The 21,779-nt window shown below is 41.1% G+C and overlaps 1 protein-coding gene across 1 annotated transcript; it reads right to left on the minus strand.

Moving 5' to 3' along the window:
- Nucleotides 1–1,823: 1,823 nt before the first annotated feature.
- LOC134225618 (uncharacterized) lies at nt 1,824–18,621 on the minus strand. Its single transcript, XM_062705825.1, has 3 exons — nt 18,230–18,621; nt 18,029–18,121; nt 1,824–3,444 (listed from the first exon to the last, which is right to left on the minus strand). Exons 1-3 carry the CDS (start codon nt 18,464–18,466, stop codon nt 2,089–2,091), a joined length of 1,686 nt encoding a protein of 561 aa, XP_062561809.1. The 5' UTR covers nt 18,467–18,621; the 3' UTR covers nt 1,824–2,088.
- Between the last annotated feature and the right edge of the window lie 3,158 nt (nt 18,622–21,779).

Genomic DNA, 21,779 nt, shown 5'->3' on the forward strand with positions numbered 1-21,779 from the left:
TGTCCCAGTGTGGGGATGTAATGCCAATAAGATTAAGAAGAAGAAGCCCACACTCCGGTAATGCTGATGAAGATAAGGACGCACTCTACAGGCAGCTTAAACGTGAGTACGACAGCTGCCCTAGCCACGACGTCAAAATCATCATAGGAGATTTGAACGCTCAGGTTAGCCAAGAGGAGGAGTTCAGACCGACTATTGGAAAGAATATGGCCATTCGCAGCACCTACTGCCAACAAGGCCTTCCGTATCGGTACACCTGGAGATCACCACTGAAGACAGAATCACGTTATGATTGATGGACGGCACTTCTCTGCCGTAATCTGAAAAAGTGACGTTTTAACCATTTTCCGAAAATGGTGTTAACGAGTAGTACTCATCGTGCTCTTTAACAGAAAAATGGGAAACTAGTATGTTATAATCAGGCGCATACGTCACTTCTTCAGATTACGGTAGTTCTCCGACATTATCGACGTCAGGACATATCGTGGAGCTAACATCGACTCTGACCACTATCTGATGATGGTTAAACCACAGACAAACAGACGTAACAGCTAGAACAATATGTTTCAAAATCCATCGCCCAGTTATTTTAGCACCACCTAACGTGCATGTTGTGCGAAACAAAGTTTAGTACAACACTGTCAAAAGAAGGCGCTAGTGTGAGATGTCAAATACACAGGTATACGACGCGCGCGCCCCTGGACGTGAAACTCGCAAGCAGTTGAATTTAAAACGACCGTTGAGCTCATGGCCGATGGGAATTTCCTCAGTGTTACGTCTGTTTGTCTGTGGTTAAACTGCGGCCAAAACTAACCGTCATCGACAATGTTCGGCATCGACGACCGCCGCGGTACGACCTAGGTAAAGCGACGGAAGCAACCTGATGTCGCCACTGCATACGCACAGTATCTCGAGGCAGCGTTGCCGAGCTCGTTGTTGAGCTCGATGGGCCCCCTCTTGAGGATTGCTGGAATACAGTTAAAGCAGCCATTAACGACGCAGTGGAGAACAACGTCGGGTATGTGGGACGAAGTCTTGCCTGTTCTTGGAGATACCGTGGGCTGAGCTCGCGAATCTCGAGTAGGTCTCGTATTTCTGAAAATTAATCACTAGCTTGGCCTTCAGGATGGCTGAACTTGATCAAGTGTTCAGAACTATCAAACTATGTGGTATATGATTAAACATTTTAGATTCATTTGCATGCTCTCAGAAGCGAAATCTTCCCAAGGTTCCGGATATGTGGGTCTTCAGGCTATTAGTCAAACTGGACATCCGATATTTTTCCTGTAAAGCCAACATACTGATGCACAATTTTGCTGAAGAAAAAGGGAACCTCTGAAAAATCTTCACGTCATATTTACCTGAAAACAAATGTGGAGTGGATCTTCCAGTACTTGAGGAGCTTAAATCACACTAATACAATCTAATGGGCCTTTCACAAATTACGTAACACTGTAAGGGGAGGGAGGGGGTCGAACCGAGCGTTACGATCCATACAAAAAAAATAAACCTTCCATACAAAAAGTGTTACGTGGGGAAGGGTGGGGTCCAAAATCAACAAATTTAGCGTTACGTAATTCGTGAAAGAACCCTAACTTAAATTGTTTACGGTGATATACAGTCATGTCAACCAAGCTTTTTAGTGAGCAGTTAGTACGTCATGTAACAATCGTCGTTTGTTCAAGACAGATCAGTTACGTGATTTTTCATGTGCATATGACGTGATGATTTTTTAAAGTGTAGCTCTTTTCTGTGAAGTTACACAGCCAATCTAAAACGCAGGCTGGGCAGATATGATTCATCCATCCGTAATTAAAATTGAATTTCGAAGGCATTAAAATTTTGCACAACCTGTGCAATTTATTACAAAGTTATTTAGCTTAAAAACATTTAGAAGTCCATATAGAATAGCTTTGTTAAGTATATGTTTTATATAAAAGCAAGCAAGGCGTGTTATAGTCTTGTTGAAGCTAATTCAAAGCAAGCAACTTTTACAAATAAATGTAAGGTCAAATATGAATCATTTTAAATCGAAGTCATGAATTAAATAGCGTTTTGATAATCATGAACTTTATCACTAATACATAATTAAATAGTCAGCTTCGTTTTCAGAACGTCCGATGCTTCCTTGCATGCCTGGACAAACTTCTGGTAGTCTTCGGAGTTAACATTGCCGGCAACGTTGCGGGTAACGTCGAAACAATCGGTGATCAGCATCGGTGGATTCGTTTTTCGAGCATTGATGACATGTTTCGGTCGAACCCTAGCTTCACTCAAAGATGCACCGTTCCGGGTCCAATCGAATAGGGCCCAGTAGTTGAAGAATTCTTGCACCAGCGTCAGAAAATTGATGGGGAGGCTGTACAGAGTGATACGTTCTTCAAAGTTGGTGTTGTACAGATTGTTGATCTTTTTAGGCCCGATGACCAGAGGGGCGATGGGAGGAAGGTATTGCTCCGATTGCATGTAGAATATAATGAGGCTGGTGAGGACATTATTGTGGAATTTGTCGCTGATGCCCACATACATTTTCCATTGCTTGAGTAAGTAAAACAGTTTACGGCCCATCGGTTGCAGTCTAAAAAAGTAGTTGATGATTTTGCCGTTGCCAACAACATAAGGACTGTCGAATGTAACATCCAGCCTAAGTTTCAGGGTGTGAACAAATAAGCGGAGAACTTTAGGACCTTCTGGGATCTGTTTTTCAACGTCGACGCTGTTCTGATTTGCCTTCGCCCATGCAAGAACTTTGTTGTACGCGTTTTTTGGTTTCATGTTGATTTCCGATTTTATGAACAGATCTAGATCAGATTCGTGGTTACCGATCCCAATGACACGTGAGCCAAAATGTTCGATCGTCATCTTAGGTATAAGAGGTCCTAGATTTGCCTTGAGATAGGTAGTTACGGCTTCATATGGGGTGTTGTTTAGGACTTCCATACCGAGGGTGCAAAGTATTTCAAGTTCCGTTTCGCGGACTTCTTGAAGATACTTGGCCGCTTTCGACAGCTGATAAATGGCAGGTTCTTTTTGTCGCGGCACCAAAGTTTGACTTGGAGGAATATCTCTGTCTGGTAGACAAAAGCCGATGCGTGATGCATGCATTTTACTTCCCAGATGTCTTATTGCGTTTATTGACATAGTGTTGAGATGAATAAGAAACCACGCAATTGCACCCTCATATCGGCAATTATGGATTCCACTGTCAGTACAGGTGGCACATGTGTAATCAAAAACGTACTTCCATTTGGCGAAGGTAACGTCTTCTGTGAAAGTGTCCGCTGCGAAATGATCGCTCCTCACGCTTTTTGATTGAATGCTGTCCAAATACTCTGCTGCTTTCAGCAAAAGATTCGCTGTGAACTGTTCAATATTTTCATAATTATTGTTGTATATCTCCAAAATCTTCATTCCAACTTGTACATAAAGGTTGAATAGGATGGCCTGTGGATTTGAACAGAAAAAAATGAAAGAGTTAAAATTAGGGCTGTGACGATGTAGCATTTATCGATAATATAGATTGGATTAATAAAATATCGATAACGTTTTGATATCGAGTTTTGGATATCGATGTCGGGTCCGATACCCGATAATGAATACAAAGCGAAACAATAATATTTATTCTAACATTTTTATCTTATATAGCAAAAATGTGCTATGCAATAAATAATCAACGAGTCCATGATGTCATTTTAGCTACTCAACGGTTTTTAAAGCCACACTATCAACATTGTGCAACAAAAATAATATTTATGCTCTACTTTTTCATAGTTTGTTTCACTTTTAGTACCGGCATAACCAAAAATTAAATTGAAATAATATGTAGAAAAAATACGGATTGAATCGGTCAAAGCAGTGTACTGTTGGATTGTAAAGCGTTGTTTGGCAAAGTTGTTTAAAGGAAATTGGCTCCTATTAGCTTTTTTAATCTGCGAGCTTTACCACTTGATAAAATGTATTATGATCAAGAGTAGATAAAATGAAAACGTCATATATTTCATTCCCAGTAAAAATTAAATTTTTGAACTTTGAGAAGATACTTTTTATCAAATGACAAACTTTAAAACCCTTGTATTTGGACTATGAAGCAGTTTGGTTTAGTTTAGTTCAGAAGTCTGTGAGAAAAGTTTAGATCAAATTAGTCGATTAACATGTTTTAACATTTCTTGTGACAGACATGTTTACATTCATCACCAAATAAAGTCATATCGGCGATATTTTCGAGTAAATTATCGACGATATCGCATTTTAAAATATCGGTTATCGTATCGATAATTTTAACCCGATATGAAAGTCGGATCTTGAAACGTGAGAACTTTGAATGAACCCGCACGTGTTGGGCTCCTGGCTCGTGAGCTGCAGAAGGTCGGCGTGAGTGTGGCAGCCATCCAGGAAATACGATGGACCAGAACTGGAGAACTTGAATTCCGGGCGGTGGATCCCATAGCGAACACTTCATTCAAGTACCACATCTACTATAGCGGCGGTGAACGAGGAGTTGGCTTCATGGTGATCGGGAAGCAGCTGAAGCGTGTTATCCGGTGGAAGCCGATAAACGACTGCATTTACGTGTTGAGAATGAAGGGCAAATTCTTCAACTATAGCCTGATAAGCATCTATGCTCCAACGAACAATAAGCCTGATGGTGTGAAGAATGAGTTCTATGAGAGCCTTGATAAGGCCTACGGAGAGTGCCCAACACCAAGGATGTTATCGATCATTTAGTAATCTGCCTTCGATTATTTAGTAGTTTGTCAATAACTCTTTCCAGAGGCTAAATTTCAAAATGTGTTGTATGGTGGACTTCTAGTGCAAAGGTTTATCTTCAACTCTGCCTAACAGTTCGTTGTTTGAATATCACTAAGAATGGAGCTATATCGCTAGTAGCAGTAACTCAGACTAAATGATTGCATATTTTATTATCATTTAGTTTGAGTATAGCAACGAGCACCGTAACTCCTTTAATAGTGGAATTTGAACATCGACCTGTTAAGAAGAGTTGTAGAAAAACCTTCGCACTAAAAGTCCACCATACAATACATTTTGAAATTAGGCCTCTGGAATGAGTTATTGACAAACTACTAAATGATCGAACGCAGATTACTAAATGATCGATAACATCCTTGCGCCAACACACGATGTAAAGATTGTCATCGGGGATGCAAATGCGCAGATCAGAAGAGAAAGTTTCTTTCGTCCTGTCATTGGTACGGAAAGCCTTCATTCCGCTACCAACGATAATGGTCTGCGACTTGTAACCTTTGTTGCTGCTAGAGGGATGGCAATAAGTAGTACCTACTGCGCACGTAAGAATATCCGCAAACACACCTGGCAACATCTGAGTGGAGACACTTGCTCATAGATAGATCACGTGCTGGTCGACGGACCACATTCCTCGGATGTTATAGATGTAAGGTCCTTCAGAGGTTCGAACATCGATTCGGATCACTACCTTGTAGTTGCAAAAATTCACGCGCGACTCTCCAGCGTCACGAATGCACGAAACAACAGAACGATGCGTTTCAATATCCAACGCTTGTCAGTTGAAGGAGTTGCTGAACAGTACCACCAAAAGATATTTTAGTTACCAGATAAACATTGAATAAACATAAACCGAAACTCCCTTTGTTCTTCTGTCCGAAACATGTGTGGTACCTAACTGTCAAATCGCATATATTTTTCGTTCATTGACATTTAGATCCGCTATCCTGGCCAGCAAAAGATGTTCCGGACAGCGACGACAGCGACAATCTTTATCTGGTAACTAAAATATCTTTTGTACCACCAGAAGTTGGACGAGCGGATAGGAGATGCCACCGGATCTGGCGACGTCAACAGATTGTGGGAAAATATCCACGAAGCTGTGACTACAGCAGCGCAGGAAGTGTTAGGCACTGCACAGCGACGCCACCGAAATGGTTGGTTTGATGAGGAGTGCCAGCGAGTGACGGACGAGAAAAATGTTGCTAGGAGTCGAATGCTAGTGGCTCGTACCCGTTCCAGCAGAGAGTGGTACTGTGTAGCAAGGGTAGACGAGCAACGAATCCACCGCAGAAAAAAAGGCAACACGAAGAGAGTGTTGTAGCATAAGTGCAGGAGAACATGGATAGAAACGATATGCGGAGGTTTTACACAACTATCAATGGCGTGCGGCATAAGACTGCGCCAGTGCCCGCCATGTGCAATGACCGACAGGGGAATTTGCTGACAGACAAGACTATGGTGGCAGCCAGGTGGAAGGACCACTTCGAAGATTTGTTGAACGGTGAAAACGAAGGTGTATTAAGGAGCAGGTTGGACATAGTCGGCGACGGTCAAGCTGTGGAACCACAAACGCTGTACGAGGTTAAGACGGCTCTAAACGAGCTGGAAAACAGTAAAGCTGCTGGGGAGGACGAGATCCCGGTCGAGCTTTTCAAACACGAAAGTGAGCAGCTGCTTCGATCAATCCACCACATTATCCAGAAAATATGGGAGGATGAAGAACTACCTGCCGGCTGGTTGGATGGCCTCATAAGCCCAATCTATGAGAAAGGGCACAGACTAGAGTGTTCCTATTACAGAGGGAATTCGGCGTACAAAATCGTGTGGCGTATCCTGTTTAACAGACTGAGACCGCGTGAGGAATCCTTCGTCGGCGAATGCCAGGTAGGTTTTCGTGAGGGCCCATCAACGACGGATTAGATGTTTATCCTGCGGATGATCCTTGATAAATTCCGGGAGTACAACTTGCGGACGCACCATCTGTTCATTGATTTTAAAGCAACGTACGATTCAGTGAAGAAAAATGATATGTGGCAGATAATGTCCGAATATGGTTTTCCGGCGAAACTGATTAGACTGATACGTGCAACGGTAGATGGCTCTAAATTAAGTATTCGGATTGTAGACGAAGTGTCAACCTCGTTTGTGACCTTAGACGGATTTTCGAAATTAATTCTCGCGTGATTTTTGAAAACGTCGTAAGTCCAAATGAGAGACTCTCTTTTATTACGCTCTCTTTTGCTAATATCTAGGCTAGTTTAAAATTTGTTGCAATATTTTCACCTCAGCACACTAGACAAAGCTATTTTCTTTAGATCGGTACTGGAAAATCCAATATAAATGTTAGTATGGCTTTGTAATAATCGAAAGAGAAAGTAAACAAAGAGAGTCTCTCTTTTGGACTTACGACGTTTTCAAAAATCACGCGAGAATTGTTCAATATTGCACTCGAAGGCGCTATTATGAGATCTGGCAGAAATTTGCTCTATACAAAACTCTGATTCTACCAGTGGCCCTTTATGGACATGAAGCATGGACGTTAAAAGAGGCCGGGAAAGCTTTCGGGGTTTTCGAGCGAAAAGTGCTGCGTGCAATACTCGGAGGGAAACTAGAAAATGGTGTGTGGCGCAGACGCATGAATCATGAGCTGTATCAAGTATACAATTAAGAAAATATTGTGAATCGTATAAAATACGGCAGACTTCAGTGGGCTGATCGCTTAGTGCGAATGTCGGAAGAAAGACTAGCGAAAACAATATTTAACAGAGAACCAGATAGGGGCCGGCGACTTCGTGGAAGGCCACGAACACGCTGGCTACACGCGGTGGAATCGGACCGGATTCATTACGAATTACTCGTAAAAAATTCGAATAAATTTTCATTACAAAGGCGTTTTTACAAAAACTGCAAACATTTTTTTTTGTTGTGGAAACTCAAACAGTTTTTGGTGGGGAATTCAAATAATTTTTCGTGGAAGTTTTCAACAATTTATTTAGAAATTCCCGAGAGTTTCCATCGATAATTCCAAAGAATTTGCATTAGAACTGCCGAAGATATTTACGAAGTATTATCCACGGGAATTTCGAAGAATTTTGCTTATATGTCCAAAGAATTCCTCGCAAAAATACCGAAGAATTTCCGAAATAATGAAAAAATTTCCGGGGACTTCCCAGAAAATCTCCAGTGGATATTCTGAAGATTTTCTCATGGAAATTTCGGAGAATCGCCTTTACAATTTCCAAAGAATATCTTTTGGGCATTCCAAAGACTTTTTCTTGGATATTCCAAAATGCTTCCTTTGTAAATTAAAAAAATCCGTTGAAGTACGACATAATTCAATTTCCACAGTTTCCAAAGAAGTGCCTGCCGACCTGGGAGCTGTACTTCTTTTCAAGATATTTTGCTTGAAACTCGCAAATTTCCTCTCGGTGTTCAATGTACACGTTATGATTTTCTCTCATCGAATTATCATTGTGTTTATCTTTATAAAATAATTTACAAAGATTTCGTCAATTTACTGCATCGTATAAATTAACGTGTCGAATGTTAAATTATCTCATATCCTCCACTTAAGGTACCCCGGGGCAAGTGGGACCTAAAAAAACGCTAGTTCAGCAAAATCGTTAAAGCATACTTAAAAAACAGGTTATTTCAGAACATTAACCACTGATACATCATTATATGCTTCCATTGTTGAAGTGTAGAGGTGTTGGAAGCCATTTATTCAATTACAAAAATATTGAAAGTGCAAGAAATCAATTTTCCTTCAGGACCCACTTACCCCTTCAAACGGGGCAAGTGGGACCTATTCTGTTTTCAACTGTCGAACGAAACTAATTTGAGGAATGTAGATAAACTGTTCATATTATTTCTGAGTATTGGTATTTTCAGATCATGGATGGAGATTGGGTGCATGTAGGACTTTATTTTTGCAACAAGAAAGGGATTATAATGTTAGTAGATATGAAAACAAGACAACAGCCGATTTACTGTTTATTTTGCTGTTGTCTTGTTTTCCATTAGCTTATTTTTGTACTAGGGGTAATGACGGCTTTGGCAGGTTTTGTTCTATTATTGGCAGGGGGGTTTTTTATGACTGATTATGCTCAAATTTGGCCCAAACATTCTTTGTATATCAAAGAATATTATGGCCAAATTTGATAAAATTCGGTCGACAAAAACCCCCCTGCCAATAATAGAACAAAACCTGCCAAAGCCGTCTGTTCCCCTAAATGTTTAAGGTGGCAAGGATAAGCAAATATTTATTCACTTATCGTATGAATAAATATTTCTCTTTTTAGAACACAAATTATTACATAAATCAGTATTTCAGCAGAAACGTTTTTATTCAGGTGATGCTCAGTTTTTTTTTATTTGTAACAGAACAAAATAGCCAATTTATGTGTTAAGCACTTTGTTTATCTGAAAATCTGAAGTTTGAAGTTGAAAATAACAAAACACAAGACAAATCCTGTTGACCTATTGTAGAATAAATAGATTATTTGCGCTGTAAACGGAAGAATATCGCGTAGTTATAGCCATTGCTCTTCTTCATGCGTTCATGATTTTCAGAATGTAAAATACACATTTGGTTAAAAACTGTACAATACTTTTTAACAAGGAAATCAAACTGCATCTGATTCAGACCCATATGATATATGAATGACGAAGTTATTTTTCACTAGTCAACCACCTAAAGACAATCAAAATAGCTTTATCGAAAATGTTGTTCAAATATGTCCCACTTGCCCCATATATGTTAAAACTCAAGGACAAATGAAAGTAGCAGATTTTGGCTTTAATTAAAAAATTTAAATCGTTTTCGATGACACACAATTATTTAATTGCTCACAATATTCACTTTCCACATCAATGATAAATTTAGAAACGACTATTTAGTTGGAAATCCATTGAATAAAAATAAAAATAATAGATTTTACCGGTAGTTTAAAGTCATGATCAAGAAATAGCATTAGTATGGTGCCTCAAACGGTTTTGATTCCAAATATTTTTGTGTCGGGTGAATTCGTTGATAGTTCTGCTTCATCTTCCTTGAACATTGTTACCATCAAAAACGTTCATCGATTCATCTGCAGTCATAGTACCCACTTACCCCGTATTTTCCCGGGGTACCTTATGTTGAATCCATCGAAATATTTAAAATGACGCCAGAAAATTGAAATTTGTTAAAAAATGAGCTACATTATTTAGTATATTTAGTATGAGTTGATTTTTACGTGTACTCTCTCGGCTGCGCTCAAAATGCACAAAACCTCTCTCGATGCGATGGATACTTTTTGACAGCTTACTTTGGAGATCCTTTGACACTCGTTTTGACTCTATCCGCAGCTCCCAGCTGCCGACAATAAAAAAAATCTAGTAGAATCTGCAATAAAATCCAAGTGAAGATTTTGAATTTTTTTTGAAAATTTTTATAGAATACTTTGGAGAATTTTCCTGCTCAACACAGAAGAATTTCCTGGTGAAATCCATGACTTTTACTTCAGTGAAATTCATTACATTTTTATGGAGAAAAGAAAACCGGAAAATCCTAAAAAAAATCAAACGAGTGAACTTCACGCAAAGCTGCTGTATAAGAGCACCTCCACGGGAGTCCCCATCTGGGTCCCTATCGCTATTTCCGAGCCCTTTATAGGGACTCACTTGTACACCGGAGGTATCTAAACAGGAATGTAAAATAAGAACGCAACTCAAAATTAGCCGTGAGTTTCCAAATTTAGCGCCCCATACTGGGTTGCTAAATTTCCATACAGGGTTGCTATTTTGTGAAACGTCACTTTGGTATTGATAAAAATTGCAGAAAATTTGTTTTTCTTTTTCAGAATAATTTCGCCGTAAATTAAATAGCAAGGGAAATATTATCTTTTTTGGATCTAGTGCCCCAATACAACTTCACGACGTAATTACAGTAATTAATCAACTATAATGAGAAGCGTTTCGCCCCAGCTAGAGCCCGAAATATTCATAGATTTTTCGCGAATGAAAATTCTCCTGTTTTTATTTTGCAAGTTAATTCGAGGAGGTCTTCCAGGATTCCCTCCGAAAATTCCTTTTGTAATTGTTCTGTATGTCCTGCAAGTAAAAGTAGCTCCTCCAGAAATCTCCAGAAAGTTTTTTTTTGCTGTAGTTCGTTTAAAAATTATTGTATTGGAAATTCAGCTAGGATCCCTAGAAGATTTTTCCGGGAGTTCTCCAGCAATCTTTGTGTTCTTTCAAGAATCTTTAGCAGTTCTCCCAGAATAGTTTTAGGCTTTCTTCTAGATTCTTTCGTTTTTTTTTGTATTGGAATTGCCCTATATTTTTTTTGTGGTTCGTTTGAAAACATAGTTTTTTTTTCAAGAGAATTCTCCGGATTATTCCGGATGCTGCTACATATGTTTTCCTTCAAAAACTCTGGAAGAATTTCTGCAGGATTTTGTCAAGAGATTCCTGTAGGAAAACTGGTGGAAATTTCAGAAGAACTTTCTTCGACTGGAAGTATAAATTTCCGAAGGAAATTTCCAGGATCCAGAAATCCAGAAGGAATAATGGTGATAAAATTTACTATGACGGGTCTCCAGTTAGCCTTGCGAGCAAAAGCGTAGAATTGCCCTCCGGAGATGGCGAGCGCTATTCTTGATTTGGCCAAGGATGTTTTCGAGTGGGCTCCTTGGGCATAGTTGTTACACAAAACACATACTCAAACAATGGCGGGCACAGGAAAGCTTTCAATTAATAACTGAGGAAATGCTAATAGAATACTAAGTTGAGCAGCTAGCCAAGTTCCAGTTGGAATATAGAGCCATTGAAGAAGATGATGACTACTTTTAGCAACGCCCGGTGAGAACTTGATATGTTTACGAAGTCGCTATACCTAAAACAGAAACCACCGGTGGGAAGATGGGGCGCTATCCTAAAATAGCACTCGAGAAGGAGCGCTATTATAAGAATAGCGATGAGGCCTGCCGTGGAGGTGCTCTAAATCGTTAAAAAAAATTAAAAGTCTACGTACTAGTAGTAGTCGTAGACTAAGAGTCTATGTGGTTTATGGACAGCCCCTTTGGTGTTCGGTTGAATTGCGTTTGAACCATTTTAACATGCTGCTAAATCTTTTCAGCTACCTCTGACTTCTTTTTCATGAAATACAGTATCGTAATCCGGGGGAACATTGATCATTTTTTCCCCCGTAAGTGTAAGTAATCATAGCTTTCTTCATATTTTTAAAACGAGTAGTGCTACATGTAGAACATATAAGGTGGTTGTTCTTGATTATTTGGTAATTTTAAACTTGTTTTAAAAATGTTTTTGCCGAGTTTTTTTTATTTTTTTTTAATTTGGGTTAACTTTGATCAATCATCTATTTATAGAGAAAACGTATGCAAACGCTTTAAGGTAGGCAATTATAGTTGGAATCTCTTACGCTGAGGCGATGTGCATCGATTGTTTCGAGAAAGACATCATCACCGCCAGTGGAATTATCTGGTTTTTCAACAATATATATCAAAATTTCGGAACAAAAACTATGGATTAACCAAGAAAATAAGATTGCTTATCACACAACTATAGGTACGAGCTTAATTTGTTTGTTATTATACTTGTTTTGAGTGCTTTTTTTGGCAGCTTGCCGAAAGTTCAATAATTAATGTTGATTTTATTGTTCAAATTTTGGCGAAAAATAAATGCAGTTTTATCCAAAGGTTAAATCATTCGGCAGCAAATTTAGTCACGAATAAGATACCTAACTCACTATAAGTACAGTATCCCCCCGCTTATCCGGACCTCGCTAGTCCGACGACTCGTTAGTCCGGATCTCGCTAATTCGGAATTTTCCGGATTAAAAACTACAGTATATCCCCGCTGATCCGACAAATGTATGGCCGGACTATCGGCTGATCAATGTTACTCCGGTGATGAATGTTCCCCCGGATTACGTACCACGGGAAAAAATTCTAAATTTTCATGGAAAAATACTCGGGATTTAAACGGAATTTTTATTCGGAATTTAGGAGACAATTCTCGAGCAACATATGATTAGGGCCGAAAAACCAACAAAGCTGAACCGAAAAAAATGAGGTTCAAATTTTCTATGACCAATTTAATTCATTTATTGAAGTAGAAACTCATTTCATTTCCAAAACCATGTCAATACTATACGTAAATGGTTATATTATAACAGCAGATCAAGATTAATTGAAAAACCCTTCGAAATCTACAAAATATCAGCTAAAACAAAAATCGCGCCGTTTACTCGCATCACCGGCAACACGTCTGGTTTTTAAGCCGTTTGCTCAAAGCTACTAACACCATCGGATTTGTTTAGATTTGTTAGCCAGAGCAGTTCTGCTATGCGATATATCGAAAACCTATTAAGAATATACATTTTAAAATAACTTGAAGCTAGTTTTTCTAAATAAACAATATAAAGTGAACGGCCTAAAAACCAAAGCAAACATTCCGCATGGTAGTTAAGGGCGCCAACAAAGGACTTAAAAACCACAACGGTGCAAATGGTTCATGAGACGTTCACTCAAAATAGCAATTAATGTGTTTCTTAAGAGATATCAAGTACGGAGTTTTAACTAGCATGAAGAATAATTTACAAAGCAATCGTTCATGCCAGAAAATCAAAAATCATGGTTTTGGTTTATAAGCCGTAATCATATGTTACGCGAGAATTCTTAGGATTTCATTATTGAATTGGATATTGCATGGAATTTTCAAGGAAAGCATCGGAATATTCACGGATAGTTCTTTGGCGTAACGGGAAATTTTACGTTATCGATTGGGAAATTCTACGAAATCTTCGTGAAAAACTGGAATGTAGACTTGACTTTATCGGAATTTCAACTCGAAATTCTAAAAATTCTCCGGCGTATATGCGGACGTTCGTGATGTCGGAGAAGAATTTACCGTCGATTAGAACGTGGTCGATTTGGTTTTCCGTTTCTTGGTTAGGTGATCTCCATGTGGCCTTGTGGATATTTTTGCGGGGAAAGAAGGTGCTTCGGACTACCATTCCGCGGGAGGATGCGAAGTTTATGCATCGTTGGCCGTTGTCATTCGATACGGTGTGCAGACTATCCGGTCCGATGACCGGTCTATACATTAAATGTGATGAAATTTTCCTCCCTTCCTACCTGTGCGTTCGGTGCGTTCATGTCCCCGATGACGATTTTGACGTCCCGCAGTGGGCATCCATCGTATGTCTGCTCCAGCTGTGCGTAGAACGCTTCTTTCTCGTCGTCGGGTCTCCCTTCGTGTGGGCAGTGCACGTTGATGATGCTATAGTTGAAGAAACGGCCTTTTATCCTCAGCTTGCACATCCTTGCGTTGATTGGCTGCCACGGCCACCCAATCACGCGTTGGCGCATACTACCCAGCTACAGCTTTGGTAGAAGGTAGCCGCCCGATGCCCGCTTTTCCACACTTTCTGTCCTGTCCAGCAAATCTCCTGCAGCGCCACGACGTCGAAGTTGCGAGGATGTAATTCATCGTAGATTATCCTGTCGCAACCTGCGAAACCTAGCGACTTGCAGTTCCATGTTCCAAGCTTCCAATCGTGATCCTTTATTCGTCGCCTAGTTCTTTGCCGATTATATCGAGTCGCATTATCTCTTATATTGTTCGTAATTATTGGTTTTCCAGGCGGCTTATTGGGCCTGCGCAAACCTCCTGTCTCGTCGGAGGGGCGTCGTGTCAGGGCTGTTTAGCGTCCCACCTAACACCAGGACTTGGGCTTGTGCGCTTTGAGCGGCACACTGTCGCTTTGGTGGGGCCTACTTGCGGATATATACAGCTTTTTACAGGAATTTAACAGAGCCCACTGTCAAACCATACCACATCCTAGGCAAGCCCCACAACTCGCAGATGGCATGGGGAGGGATAGTCTAGCCCTTGGACATAGTCCCTGTTGCCCATAGGCGAGCAAGTCTCCCCAAATTTTAAAATTACATGTAATGTCGAATTCAATAACAAAAATCGTGCATGTATACGCACAGCAATTCGAAAATTCCGTGTATTTTGAAGGAAAAATATTAAAAAAAAACCCAGATTAATCCACCTAGCGGTGATGCGCCTTTCTTGTTTTTTTGTTTCGAGTGAGTAATTTCTACGCACTTTTGGTATGAAAAAAAAGTATTTTGGCCATAACTTTTGAGGCCATAGTCCGATCTTTGGGACAATGGGACACGATTCTGGGTCGAATGTTGTAAGCAAATCGGTTAAGGATAAGTGAAAAATGAGTTAGAATTTTGTACGTTTTTCTCATGTAAAAAATGAATTTTGGCCATAACTTCGAAACCCATAGTCCGATCTTTCCAATTTTCAATACGAAACAATGGGATAAGATTCGTCGTCGAATGAAACATTGAAACATATTGAGAGCAAATCAGCTAAGAGTGAGTGCCTAAAAAGTGAGTGAGATTTTTTCTCGTAAAAAATATATTTTGGCCATAACTCCGAAGAACAAATTTTCAATACGAAACAATGGGACAAGATTCCGCGTCGAATGCCGTCTGCGTCTTGCGACTTGTTGCGAGCAAATCGATGAAGGATAAGTACCTACGTCCTAAAGTTCACTAGGGGAGAGGGGTGTGTCGTATTCCAGCCGAAAACGGCTGTATGGAATCCGCCGTTGAAGAGCGGTGCGACTGTTCGTTTTTAAATTCGACAACAAACTGCCGGTGCGATCTTCGTCGTTCCTACTCAACCCGATGGCGCTACCAACACCATCTCACACTGCGGTGGCAGCAATGCGCTAACATTGCCATACCCCACCGCGCAACCTCTCTCAGCCCCTCACAAGCTACCGATTCATTGGCACACGCTTAAATGAAACAAAGTACGTCAGACAATTCAATATGTTGCTCTCCATACTCTCAAATACTCAATCATGCACAGATTCTTTCACGATAGTGATCAGTATTCGAGTGAGAGTTCGAATCAAGTCTAATGTAAAACTTGCCACATTGTACGGTAAATTGGGGCACGCGAAATATGTAATTTCACGATTGGTATATTTGATTGCTTATGTTTAATGTACTATCCACAATAGCAGAATCAAATCATAGTCTAGAATCACTTATACAAACTAAAATCATTAGCCGCTTACTCTGAATACTACATCTTTCTCCTTCCCTACTCTTTCAACTTTATAAGAATATGATTCTTTCTCACTCTGGAATAAATAAATAAACTCCTAGGAGTCCATTTGCAAAATGTATTCCTTAATAGAAGCCACAGACGTAATACTACGTCAACTTGTATCAGAGTTCTAATCGCTCCGGAACGAACAAAATTGTCTCGGAGTCCTGCTCTTCATTCATGTGGTCTTCTATAGAATACCCAGACGAACATGTCTTGGACTTGCATCGGAGTCCTGCTCTGCATTCGCAGAGTATACTCTTCTATAAAATACACAAACGATGTCCTACCTCAAAATGCCTTGGAGTTCTACTCGCTCCGGAATAACCAAAAATGCTTTGGAGTCCTTCACATTCGCAAAGTGTAATCTTCCATAGAATACACAGACGTATTTCTACGTCAAAATGCCTCGGATTTGACTCGCTCCGGAATGAACACAAAATGGAATAAACAAAAAAATTCTCGGAGTCGTGCGCTGTATTCGCACAGTGTAGTCTTCTATAGAATACCCAGACGTAGTCCTACGTCAACATGCCTCTGAGTTCTGCTCGCTCCGGAATAAACAAAAATGCCTCGGAGTACTTCACTTTCACAAAGTGTACTCTTGTATAGAATACACAGACGTAGTCCTACGTCAATATGCTTCGGCATTCTACTCGCTTCAGAATAAACACAAAAATGCCTCGAAGGTCTGCTTGCATTCACAATTGTTTGTTGTCGAATTTAAAAACGAACAGTCGCACCGGCAGTTTGTTGTCGAATTTAAAAACGAACAGTCGCACCGCTCTTCAACGGCGGATTCATACAGCCGTTTTCGGCTGGAATACGACACTAAACTCCAATATTTTATACTTTATTAGGACGGGTGACAGGGGCAGCAAGGACTATGTCCAAGGGCATGACGATCCCTCCCCAGGCCATCTGCGAGCTGTGGCGCCAGCCGAAAACGGCTGTATGGAATCCGCCGTTGAAGAGCGGTGCGACTGTTCGTTTTTAAATTCGACAACAAACTGCCGGTGCGACTGTTCGTTTTTAAATTCGACAACAAACTGCCGGTGCGATCTTCGTCGTTCCTACTCAACCCGATGGCGCTACCAACACCATCTCACACTGCGGTGGCAGCAATGCGCTAACATTGCCATACCCCACCGCGCAACCTCTCTCAGCCCCTCACAAGCTACCGATTCATTGGCACACGCTTAAATGAAACAAAGTACGTCAGACAATTCAATATGTTGCTCTCCATACTCTCAAATACTCAATCATGCACAGATTCTTTCACGATAGTGATCAGTATTCGAGTGAGAGTTCGAATCAAGTCTAATGTAAAACTTGCCACATTGTACGGTAAATTGGGGCACGCGAAATATGGAATTTCACGATTGGTATATTTGATTGCTTATGTTTAATGTACTATCCACAATAGCAGAATCAAATCATAGTCTAGAATCACTTATACAAACTAAAATCATTAGCCGCTTACTCTGAATACTACAGGGTGGTTGAAAATTTGTACTACGTGGTTAGTAGACACTATCCGTTGGTTGTGTTGATTTGCGCGGGATTGCTATCAGATTCGCCAAATCGACGTTTGAATTGTTGTTTACAAAAGCAAATAAGTCGTTTTGAAAATTTGGTATTGTTTTTTTAAATTTTCAATTAAATGAAATCATTATGCTGCTGCCAAGAAATGCGCCGTAATTGCAAAGTGGATTGGTCCGTAGACAAAATGACGCATTCATACAGCAAAACAATTGAGAAATATTTGAATCTCGTGATTCATTCGTGTTTGAAATCTGCATAAAATAGAACTGAGCGTCATACCAATTTTATTTTTATTATGGTATAAAAAATTAATCTAGAACTGCTGCTGGAAAATTAATGTTCCAGATCCATATTCAAACTGACAGCCTCGAACGATTTGAATCACTGCTGATTTTACTCTTGAATCCGCGTAAATTGTTAAATCGGTGAACGCAAGCAGCGTTTCACCACTCCTTCAATTTTGCAGCGTTTTTGAACTTGCGCGCGCCAACACAAGTTCAAAAACGCTTTGTGAGCATCGAACCTTCTAGTCTTGAAATTTCAATCGAATCGTGTTGTTCTTCACATTATTACTCACCAAGCGTTTCGTATCGTTGTTGTCGAGCTCATCCCGCAGGCCGTCGTGCTGCTGAATGTGCATAATCAAAGTGTCGCTGTTCCAGAGAGTTTTCTGCTTACACAGCATGGGAAGAACAAAAACATTCAAAGAATAACGTAAACATAGGCATGGATAATTTGGTTTCACATTTTAATCAGTAAGAAGATTATAATTTCTTACCCCACAGCACTGCACAGAGCGGTAGAATTGAAAAATATCTCTTCCGCTTTCTACGTTGTCGAACACGTACGTTCGTTGACTCATAATGCGTTGCTTCGAACAGGTTGAATCGATCACCTGCAACAACTTCCCGATCTCCGGCAGAACTCCGGCGTTAATCCATTTCACTTGTTGAAGATAAATTCTAGACACTTCTTTGATTCGATTTGCAAACAGTTGTAGGTGGAAATGTGTCATTATTTCGATCGAAATCCTTGATAACAAGCTGATAACAGATACAAATCTACAACACCAACAAAGTCAAAATAACGAACAGGAATCAATGGACTTCTCCAGAAAGCGAACTGAACTCAAGTGACGCCAGCGTCTGGTTGATGATTGTCGCTAAACCAAAAGGCGTCGACCAATTTAACGAGTTTAACGGAAAGCTCACAGCAGGAGCTAGAGTCTTGAGCCTCTTTTGTTTTCGCTTGGTGTTGTTTATAAAACAAAATATGAATAATATCGTTTTTCAGAATGTTTCGCGTTCGTACGTCTTACGCAGATGTGTTACGTATTAATCTATCAAAAAATCTCGTGAATTATGAAATAAAATGTATGGTATTTGCAACAAATTCACTTTAATATTGAAAACATAACTATAACAATCGATATGATATGGAAATATGCCTATTTTTCTGATTTTATTTTCAAAGAAACAAATGATTTTAATTGAGGGACATATAGAAGTATGTACAAAAAAAAATTTCTCAGAAAACCAAAAACGTAAAAATTGAAAGGGATTTCAAAAATTTCTTCAGTGGAAGCTAGATAACAAATGTGAGCATGTTTTGAGATACTAATAAACCACTTATATGCATGTATGTGCGCAAATTCTGAAATTTGCTACCATGTAAATTAAAAAAAAATACATTTTTGGAAAATTCATTCATTTATTTAGTCTACATCTAAACAGATAACACTGAATCAACAATTTGACGTCACAATACACGGTTCGAGGTCGCATCTCTCCATCGTCGAATACGCCCCACGCTCGCCAAGTCGTTTTGCACATGGTCTGACCATCTTGCTCGCTGCGCTCCACGTCTTCTCGTACCTGCCGGATCGGAAGCGAACACCATCTTTGCAGGGTTGCTGTCCGGCATTCTTGCAAAATGCCCTGCCCATCGTACCCTTCCAGCTTTAGCTACCTTCTGGATACTGGGTTCGCCGTAGAGCTGGGCGAGCTCATGGTTCATTCTTCGCCGCCACACATCGTCTTCTTGCACACCGCCAAAGATGGTCCTAAGTACCCGTCTCTCAAATACTCCGAGTGCTTTCAAGTCCTCCTCGAGCATTGTCCATGTTTTATGTCCGTAGAGGACAACCGGTCTTATTAGCGTCTTGTTGTTGAACATGTTGAACAACAAGCACGAAAGTCCATCACCTTGTCTTAGTCCCCGGCGCGATTCGAACAAACTGGAGTGTTCGCCCGAAATCTTCACACAGTTTTGCACACCATCCACCGTTGCTTTGATCAGTCTGGTAAGCTTCCCAGGGAAGCTTACCTCGTCCATAATTTTCCATAGCTCTACGCGGTCTATACTGTTGTATGCCGCCTTGAAATCAACGAACAGATGGTGCGTTGGGACCTGGTATTCACGGCATTTTTGAAGGATTTGCCGTACAGTAAAGATCTGGTCCGTTGTCGAGCGGCCGTCAACGAAGCCGGCTTGATAACTTCCCACGAACTCGTTCACTAATGGTGACAGACGACGGAAGATGATCTGGGATATCACTTTGTAGGCGGCATTAAGGATGGTGGTCGCTCGAAAGTTCTCACACTCCATTTTGTCGCCTTTCTTGTAGATGGGGCATATAACCCCATCCTTCCACTCCTCCGGTAGCTGTTCGGTTTCCCAGATTCTGACTATCAGTTTGTGCAGGCAAGTGGCCAGCTTTTCCGGGCCCATCTTGATGAGCTCAGCTCCGATACCATCCTTACCAGCTGCTTTATTGGTCTTTAGCTGTTGAATGGCATCCTTAACTTCCCTCAAGGTGGAGGCTGGTTGGCTTCCATCGTCCGCTGAACTGACGTAGTCATTTCCTCCGCTGCCTTGACTTTCACTGCCTGTACTCTCAGCGCCATTCAGATGTTCCTCGTAGTGCTGCTTCCACCTTTCGATCACCACACGTTCGTCCGTCAAGATGCTCCCATCCTTATCCCGGCACATTTCGGCTCGCGGCACGAAGCCTTTGCGGGATGCGTTAGGCTTCTGATAGAACTTGCGTGTATCTTGAGAACGGCACAGCTGTTCCATCTTCCATCATCCAGGCGGCGTTTCTTCTCCTGAAAAAGGCGGGTCTGCTGTCTCCGCTTCCGTCTATAACGTTCCACGTTCTGCCGGGTACCTTGCTGCAGCGCGACCGCCCGCGCTGCGTCCTTCTCCTCCAGAATCTGTGTGCACTCTTCGTCGAACCAATCGTTCCGTCGACTTCGACCCATATACCCGCCTGTGCGGTGTATTTCCGATTGCAGACCGAGCTTTGGTTGGAGCTAAAAACTTGCATGGATACGGTAGCATGATCACAGGCGGTTCCACAAGTTTGTAGCAGTGCGCGTCGGTGAAATTTTGACTTCCACGGAGGTGAACGAGTGGAAGTGGGTGCCGACTAAACTCAATGTAGCAGATTTAGCCACTAAATGGGACGCGAATCTACAGTTTACCAACAACAGCACCTGGTTCCAGGGGCCAAACTTCATCCGTTGTCCAGAAGAAAGTTGGCCACAACAACAGCCAAACATCTCAACGGAGGTAGAAATACGTCCAGTCAATTTTCACTGGGCTACTTTTGAACCGCTAATGGATTATGCTAGATTCAGCCGTTGGAATCGACTGCATCGGTCTACAGCATACGTATTGCGTTTTATCGATAACATCCACCGGAAGAAGCAAGGTCAGGAAATAGAGCTCAGGGCACTCAACAGTGATTAACTATGCAGAGCTGAAGAAGTCCTGTGGAAGTCAGCCCAAATGGATGTCTACCCCGACGAAATTGCCGTTCTAGCCAAGTCGCAAGGACCACCTGAACGCCGACACAACACATTGGAGAAGTCCAGCAATATCTACATCAAGTGACCTTTCCTCGACAACAGAGGAATCTTACGGTCCCGTGGCCACATCGAAGCAGCTCCATACACAGCAATGGAGGCAAAATTTCCTGTTATTCTTCCCGAACATCACGCAATAACTTCTCTTATCGTAGACTGGTATCATCGTCACTTCCGCCACGCGAATCGTGAGGACCACGCCGCCCGAATGACGAAACGTTGGAAACAATTCTGCTCGAGGCAGAGCGAATGATTAATTCAAGACCTCTCACCTATGTCCCAATAGAATCGGCAGAAGCTCTGACGCTGAACCATTTTTTGTTGGGACACTCATCCGGTACAAAATTTATGCCCAACGAGGTCATGGACATCCGATCAACACTTCGGAGTAGCTGGAAGATGGCCAGTTTCATCACCCATGAAATTTGGAAACGGTGGCTGAAGGAGTATCTTCCGATA

The sequence above is a fragment of the Armigeres subalbatus genome, chromosome 3 (assembly GCF_024139115.2).
Source record: "Armigeres subalbatus isolate Guangzhou_Male chromosome 3, GZ_Asu_2, whole genome shotgun sequence".
NCBI classification, from domain to species: domain Eukaryota; kingdom Metazoa; phylum Arthropoda; class Insecta; order Diptera; family Culicidae; genus Armigeres; species Armigeres subalbatus.